At 38.3% G+C, this 8,780-nt stretch overlaps 1 protein-coding gene across 1 annotated transcript in view; it reads left to right on the forward strand.

Annotated features, from left to right (window-relative positions):
* LOC120781463 overlaps nucleotides 1-6,649 on the forward strand; it is a 131,721-nt gene extending 125,072 nt beyond the window's left edge. Inside the window, exon 6 of the mRNA XM_040113688.1 lies at nucleotides 6,487-6,649. Within this exon, the coding sequence (XP_039969622.1) occupies nucleotides 6,487-6,497 (11 nt within the window). The 3' untranslated portion in view covers nucleotides 6,498-6,649. The remainder of the gene's footprint in view (nucleotides 1-6,486) is intronic.
* The last annotated feature ends 2,131 nt before the right edge of the window (nucleotides 6,650-8,780 follow it).

Raw genomic sequence — 8,780 nt, forward strand, 5'->3', positions numbered from 1 at the left:
TGCCGGTTCTTTCATTTGCAAGAGTTTTTCTATATTAGTTTCTGTCCTCTTGCCGTCCATTTGGCTATATCAAAAAATTTATATATATCTAATACCTTAGCTATAATAATTATGATACTTATTCCAAACAATAAAAGTATATAAAGGACTATTTGCAAAAGTCACACTAAAGTTATACTTCGTCGCACCTGCAGTTTTATATGTTCTAAGAATGTGTACCCGCCGAAGGTTCACAAGATCATGAGATTAACTGGCACGGTTGGAAAAAAGAGAACGAATTGAGTAAAAAGAACAATGTTATGAAGAAACTCAAGTGATGCGTCGTCGATTCGACGAATGTATAACATAATCAATAATTTTACATACAAAATAAGAAGTAGGAGCAGAATACCTGAAAATCTGTGATCTTACAAAGAGAACTAATTTTCATCACAACTGGCAAAAGAGCATGAACCAATATGTCACAACCACCAACCAGATAGTGAATTTATATCAATAAAATGAGTAAATATTTTGTGGGAAATATCCACAGTAATATAAAATATTTTAAGCTTATGCATTGTGAGTATTGTTAATCTGATACGCACGAATCTTACAAGTGCGCGTTTTGATAAAAGGAAGTAAAATAATATAAATTTTTTTTAAAGACTACAAATTTATGAAATGAGATAGCTCAGTTGAATAATCAAGTCAAAACTTAACAAATGCGACACAAGTAAATGAATACCTGACACAGACGATTAATTACACTATAACATGTAAGGAAAAATTAGCCATAATTAAATCTTTACCAGAATTCTCTGGAAAATCTTATGTCAGTTGGCGAGAAGATCCAACAAATTTAATGAGTCTGTACATAGATGGAAGTAAAAGATATGTTGGAACTTTAACTATCCTCCGAAACACTACTGTAGGTAATGCCTTCCCCCTGCGGGTACGGGGGGACCCCTCCGGGTTCGAGGGGAAACCGAATATACCCGCGGTAAGGCATGCCTGTCGTAAGAGGCGACTAAGATCCTGGCCACCAGTCCAGGGCTGTATGGAGGCTCAACTGGTCGTAGTTTCGGCTACAAGGTCAATACCAAAGACTTTAACCTGGTACCACGGGGAGCAGTAGCCCCTGGAGTTCGCTCCAGTCTGTTCATTGGGTTTGGCCCTTTGTGGAGATTCGTGGTGGCTGTGGTTAAAACCCAAATCGCGGGAAGAACTGACTTGTCAGTCGAATGTGGAGTTGCATTGCAACCGGGTGCCGGACCCAAAGTACGGCAGAGGTTTTAGATGGGCCTCGAGCCCTACCAAGGTGGTTAGTGTGTCCTTACCGCACTGCCAATTGGTACTGAAAATCCTTACCAAATTTTCAGGGCGCTGATCGACGCATTGTATTGATCCGTTGTGCTTTTGAGCACCGTGGAGTTAAGCTTTTCATAAGCAGGATCCCACGTAAAACACATTGACAGTTGTAGGTAATGCCTCTCCCTGCGGGGAGGGAGATAAGAATATTCCCGCGGTAAGGCATGCCTGTCGTATGAGGCGACTAAAAACCAAATGCACTATGTCCGACATTCGCATGTCTGGTTTATTGAATGTCGGCATGGTCAGAAATGTCAGAAAAGTGCTATATTGAAATACTATCAATTCATTGAATGGGTTTGCGATTATATAACAAACACTAAAATTGAAGGGATAACAAAAACATCATACAGTCGGGTTCTTAAGAATTCCTCGGAATTTTTGGGGGCTCGACTGGCAGTAGCTTAAGCGCAAGCTTGGGCTACAGGTCACACCAAAGACTAAAACATGGTACCACGGGGAGCAGCCGCCCCTGAAGTTCGCTTCAGTCTGCTCATTGGGTCTTGGCCCTTTGGGGAGATTCGTGGTGGCTGTGGTTTAAACCTAAATGCAGGAAGGGCAATTGTCCAATGTGTCGCACCGCGGCCGGGTGCCGGACCCAGAGTACGGCAGAGGTTTTAGATGGGCCTCGAACCCGACCAAGGTGGAAAGGGTGCTTCCTTTGGTTTTCACCCTACCAATTGGAACCAAGGCGTATGTGTGTGTGGCAGGCACTCATACCTTGGTTTCTTCCAGAGTGTAGTGTTGTGCATGCACTTACACTTTGGGGCGCTGATCAACGCATTAATTTGATCTATGTACTACTAGCAATAGATAGCACCGTGGATTTGAGCCTTCGTAGGCAGATACCCACGTAAAACACATTGACAGTTGTAGGTAATGACTCCTCCTGCTGGTAAGGGGGGACCCCCTCAGGGTTCTGGGGGAAACCGAATATGCCCGCGGCAAGGCATACCTGTCGTAAGAGGCGACTAAAAGCCACATGCACTGTGTATGACATTTATCTGGTCTTGTCTCGAATGTCAGCATGGTCAAAAGTCAGAAAAGTGCTATAATATTAGCTTGAAATGATATCATAGGTTTTATATAAGTTTACAATTATATAACAAACATTTGTGGTTCAAGCGACAAATGTCACCAGTCATGAGTTGGGATTTATGAACACTCACACTGGAAGTAGCAAATAGTTACAAAAGTCAGACCAAAGACTTAAACCTGGTACCACGGGGAGCAGTAGCCCCTGGAGTTCGCTCCAGTTTGCCATTGGGTTTGGCTCTTTTGATTCGTGGTGGCTGTGGTTTGCACCTAAATGCAGGAAGGGCATTTGTCCAATGTGGAGTCGCACTGCGGCCGTGTGCCGGACCCAGAGTACGGCAGAGGTTTTAGATGGGCCTCGAACCCGACCAAGATGGCTAGGGAGTCCCACCCTACCAATTGGAACCAAAGTATAAGTGTATACGCCAGCACCCATGCTTTGGTTCTCCAGAGTATGGTGCGGGTGCACGCACTTATTCTTTGGGGTGCTGATCAATGCATTGTATTGATCTATGTGCTTCTAGCAATAGAAAGCGCCGTGGAATTGAGTCTTCGAAGACAGGTATTCACGTTAAAACACATTGGCTTCTGTAGGTAATGCCAATGACATTTAAGAAATCATGGCACAGTTTTAAATTTAACACTGGATTTTGCTTACACTGATGGACAACCAATTCAAGTAAATGAGCATTTTGAGGCAAGGATCAAAATCCATAATAGTTTGTTACAATGAAGTCAATCAGAAATGGACATTATTAATAAACAAAACAAATTCCGAAATCACACAACATTTAAATATTAAACAAGAACTCTTATAACTGGTTTAAATCATCCTTTAGACACAATAGTGTTAAAACGCCCACTGATTTCCAAAATGCTCTTGCTAAGGCGCTTCATTAAAATCAAATGCCATAAACCAGTCTCAGGCAAATCTAAGGTATCTTCAAAGGAAAAGTATTTCAATTATCCAGAACCAAAGGAAGTGGATCAATCTACACAAGTAATAAATAAGCCAACCTCAAATTAGGAGTAACAGGTATAATTGGCAGATCAATTATCAACCAGCCTTTATACCGAAGGGAATAATTGAAAATATACAAATAAGTACGTAACCTCAACCAAAAATACAAGGAATAAATAATGCTGAAGAGAACCATTTTTAGGGTAAACTCCGATTTGCTCCGTGTTTTTAAAATAGATACAAAAACTGGACAAATCTTTAGAATTCTAATAGATATGCGGGCAACCGGCTCATATGTATTATATACATATATACATATGTATGTATAATAAGAACTGAAAATTATTAACCTATATGGTCAAAACAATATCAATAGTCATTATCTGCAAAAAAAAATGTGTTAATAAAGAAAGCTTATTAGAACAAGTAAGAAAGCACTAAGTTCGGGTGCAACTGATCATTTTATGCTCGGTTGATATACAAGTACATACTTGTATACTATATATAACTCATACACTGACCGACATAAGGTTTGTTATAAAAACGAAAATCATTATATGTAAATATGTAGTTGGAGAAGTATCGACCCGATTTTATCTAATAACTATAGTATTTTCATGCCACATCCCTTGGTTTCATAAAGATACCTCCCATAAAATTAATAATCAGGTAGGAATTCTTATAATATTTGTGTTCAGCAAATTTGGTTGTTGTGGCATATGTATATTAAGTTTATTAAAGGGCGGAGCACAACCACTTTTTAAAACATTTTTGCACACAGATGCCTCTTACTACTGCAATGTCCTGTGTCAAATTAAAATTTTATATCTTAAATTAGTGCGTGGTATGGTTATATGGTGATTTGTGGGCATGACATTGCTCCGATTACGTTTCATCAAGATCTCAAATTTTACTCAAGTTACAGCTTGGACGGACGGACGGACGGATGGGCGGACGGATGGGCGGACGGGCAGTCAGACAGTCAGCCAGATTTCAAGTTTTCAAGTTATCGTCATTATTTACATATATATACATAACCCTATCTCTCTCGATTAGTTTTAGGTGATACGTACAACCGTTAGATGAACAAAACTATAATACTCTCTAGCAAAAGGTTGCAAAAGCATAAAAAGGAATTATAAGGCAAATATAAACACTCATATGAAATATAAAAGCTGATATGAAAATATCTATAGAAAAATCAGTATGTATAGAAACCGAATTTGAATTTTTTCGCTATGTTGTATCCCATAATGTTATAAAAACTGATCCAAAAAGGTGGTAACGATAAAAACTATAAAAGACGTTTCGACAACTTAGGATTTTTAGGAAAAACAGGATACTATAGAAAATGTATAGAAAACTATGCAACAATAGTTAAACTAATAACAAAGCAATTGAAAGGAGAAAATAGTAGATTATCGCAGTATACAGTATGTCCAAGAAAACAAATTCTAATTTTGATTAAGAAGGAATAGCGCTTGTGAAACTTTAAAGCAAGCATTGCAAAAACAGATTTAAACAGTTCAACACAATTTTGAAAAAAACTTAATTTAACTACTGCTGCGTCTAATATTGTAGCAAAACATTTTGAAATTCGCACAGATCATCAGCCATTAGCATTTGCAATGTTCGAAAAAACCCTAAACAAATGTAATTGCTGACGTATTTTCAAGGCAAGTATTTCAGATAAGCCAAGGGACTCAATTGATTCCTTAATAGAAACTCATCATTCTGCCGAAAGTAGCTATGGGTATTCACGAAACCAAAACCCTTTTGATAATTTTAAGCAACATATAGTAATTGATAATGGGTCAAAAATTACTGTCTTTGAGACGATTTCCTATACAAAGGATTTTTAACTTAGTACGATATCTTAGAAAATATAGTAATTATTTTAAAAGAATATATAAATCCAAATGCGGTTATAACCAATGAAGAAGATCAAGGAGCAATAATTGAACAAACAGACAATAGAGCGCATAGAAATTGTAGAGAAAATTTGGCACAAACTCGGCAGTAATATTATTGGCCTTTGATGGTAAAACAGTTTAAGCGGTATTCCGAAAAACTGTAGTACATGTAACAGCAATAAATGTGAAAGACATCTGAAACTAATCTCAATTGGAAAAGCACCATGGCCAGAATAGAGGGAGTCCAACATCATATGTGACCTGGTCTACGAAAAGGCGGCTTAGGTGTCAAAATTAATGAGATAACGAGAAACTGACGAAACGAGTTGTTTATTTTTAACAACTAGCTATTTTTAAAAACTAGTTTTCGCAAGTTATCTCCCTTTTCGTAGACCAGGTCACATATACTATTGATATTTTTGAGCACAAAAGCTAAAATTTCTTACGTGCATAGCTTCCAAGTGAAGATTTCTAATAGCAAATTCATAATAGTAAAATTTTTGTACTTTTACAATTATCCCCTGATGTAAAAACAGTACAGTTCAAGTGCCTGATAGAACGGTTAAATTCACAAATTTATTCCTTTACATCAGGTTATAAGACTTGTAATGGACAAAGACAAAGAATTCATTCAACATTAATATGCTTAAAGTGAGAATATAGTTTAATTTTTAATCAAATATTTAAAATACTCTGTTACAGGTAAAGAAACCCAAATTAATTTAAAAGACACATTAAAGAATGCTCAAGAGAATATGTTACAACATCATAACAAGAAAAGATATCAAAACGTTATCATAAATCGTAAATCATAAATAATATATGAAGTCAGAAAGGCCTAAGTTCGGGTACAACCGAACAGCTTGTATAACCAAACCCCAGGAAATTCCTTGCTCGTAAAACTAAAGCTTATACGATGTTCAGACCGAAAATTTGAAAGGATTAGATCACATTTAAGCCCTTCACTAATCAGACCGTTCTCAATGCCCTTGGAAAAATTAAAAAAACAGCTGTTTTTGCCATTCAAGAATTCACATCGCTTAATATTTATTAAAAGAAAACATTATCATATAGTAATTTGTAATAAAAACCATCTTCTTTTAAATATTTTCCATATAATGGAAATAATTGACACATTTTTTTCATTTGGGTAGTCGATTTTCAGGTGAAATTAGATTCATTGCTTAAAAAAAAAATTTGTTTGTTTAAATTATTTTCTTTTTGTAGTGTCTAAATGACATGACTCCTCAGATCCAGTTCTTCGGAGGTTCCATCCATTCCTTCAACTTTAACCTGAGAAGACAACTGTACGACCACAATAGCTAAAACTCGGATTGCATTTTTTTGAATTCTTTGTATTATATTTCATGTTCTCTGATATAGCGACTTAATTTATTCTTGCAATATTAATATTAATAATAACATTATTATTCTATTATTCCTTTTTACTGTATATTGCCGATTGGCGTTCATAAATGAATAAATAAATAAATGAATAAATCAGCTGTGATAATGTAATAGATTTCCAATATGGCGCAAAATCAGAGGCGCACCCAGAGATTTAAGGGGGTATTCTCATGTAATCACTTCGAAAAATCAGTTTTTTTTTATTTTGACAGTAAAACCTATTGAAAACATGCTGTGAAAAATTCAGACCGAAATTCATAGTATTTGATAAGTTACAGCTCATAGTCGCCGACGTATCGTAAGCGACTGTCTACCAGCCGCCATGACAGTTTTGCAGCTGCTACGTTTCTAAACGCATTTTTCTCGTATCATCATTTTCTGAAACTGTCATGGTCCATAAAAAAAAAGCATTCAACCGTTTGCTTTAAAATTTACATATGTTCTTCTACTCATTTATAGTTATCGTCCCTACCAGAATTGTTTATTTTCGAAAATATTTTCATATTTTTTAACGATTTTTAACTGAAAAGTTTCTCAAAAGTTTTTGAGGCACGAAAAGTACTTTAAATTGGGATGCGCGATTAGAAATTAAAGGAAACACACCAATTGCCTGCTCGAGAAAGTAAATTGAAATACCGACAAATTAAAACGCGTGCGTACGGTTTCACGGTTCGAATACAAGAGATTCTTTATTTAATTTCATTTAGTTGCTTAGCCTAAATCTTATTATTGCTTGACGCAACACCGGCCACCTTGACAGGATCAGATTCCTTCAATTTCCAGTGGAAGCACGGCCAGTTTGTAGATGGGACGTTTAATTGTGCCCGCCTTGGTTGCAACGTCTGCGACTCGCACCTTGCCGTCTTGCCCTTCGACGGTTGCGACGACGCGCCCGCTGCTGCGGTGGCACGTTGTCCTGTTGGACGAGAACGAGGTCGTTGAGCTGCATGTTGCGTTTGCGTTTGGGGTGAAGCCACTTGTTGCCACTGTCGCCAGAACTGTTGCTTGAGACAGCAAACAAGTTGCCATCACTCGCAACAACGAACTGGGTCCACTGGTACCTTCTCCGGGGGTAATGCCCGCAGGGAGCATCCTATTAGTAGATTCGCTGGTGTTAACGCCTCGCCGTCGTTGGGATCTTGGCTCAGAGGTACTAGGGGGCGAGAGTTGAGGATGGCCTCCACTTCGGCCAACACTGTTGCTAACTCCTCTGCCGTAAGTAGCGCGTAGCCGGTTACGCGAACGATGTGGTGTTTGGCGGACTTCACCGCGGCTTCCCATAATCCGCCGAAGTGCGGCACCCGCGGTAGTATAGAGATGAAGCTGCACCCTTCGTCTGCTGCGAATCTCTTCAGGTCTGGACCCATTGCTAGAAACGCCTCCTTCAATTCGCGCAGCTTGCGATCGGCGGCGACGAAATTGGTGGCGTTGTCGCTGAATATCTTCGTCGGCATTCCTCGGCGTCCAATGAACCTTTTTAGGGCGAGAATAAATGAATTAGAAGATAGGTCCGAAACTAATTCTAAATGTACTGCTTTGAAAGTAAAACAAATGAAAACTGCAATATATGTTTTTACGGGTGATCGACCGCGTATTTTTAGAGTTGTGTATATCGGACCACAAAAATCTACGCCACATATAAGCAGGGGCCGTAGTGCTCGAAGTCTTTCGACTGGCAAATTTCCTATTATTTGGTTTTGCAACTTCGCCTTGTAATGAAAACAATGAATACAGTTTCTTACGGTTCTACTGCAAGCTTCTCGGGCATTAATTAGCCATATGCGTTCTCGAAGAAGCGCAACCAACGCTTTAGCCCCAGAGTGGTGATTTCGAATATGCAGGAACCGTAAGTATGTTATAACGAAGTGCGAACTTTTATTTAACAAAAGCGGAAATTTGGCATCGTATGGGAGAGGTGCATTTAATAGGCGACCTCCTACTCGGATCAATTAAAATGACAGCGACATATCTGAGTACTCATGCAAAAACGTGTTGAGTTTTTTCAAGTTTGCAGGTAGGGTGGTGCCTTTATGCAATTTTTTAATAACATCCGAAAGTTCTGAATGTTGGACCACCTGTGCAATTTTTAGAAAACTCAAGATCCGAAGTCAGAT

The sequence above is a fragment of the Bactrocera tryoni genome, unplaced genomic scaffold, assembly GCF_016617805.1.
Source record: "Bactrocera tryoni isolate S06 unplaced genomic scaffold, CSIRO_BtryS06_freeze2 scaffold_7, whole genome shotgun sequence".
NCBI classification, from domain to species: Eukaryota; Metazoa; Arthropoda; class Insecta; order Diptera; family Tephritidae; genus Bactrocera; species Bactrocera tryoni.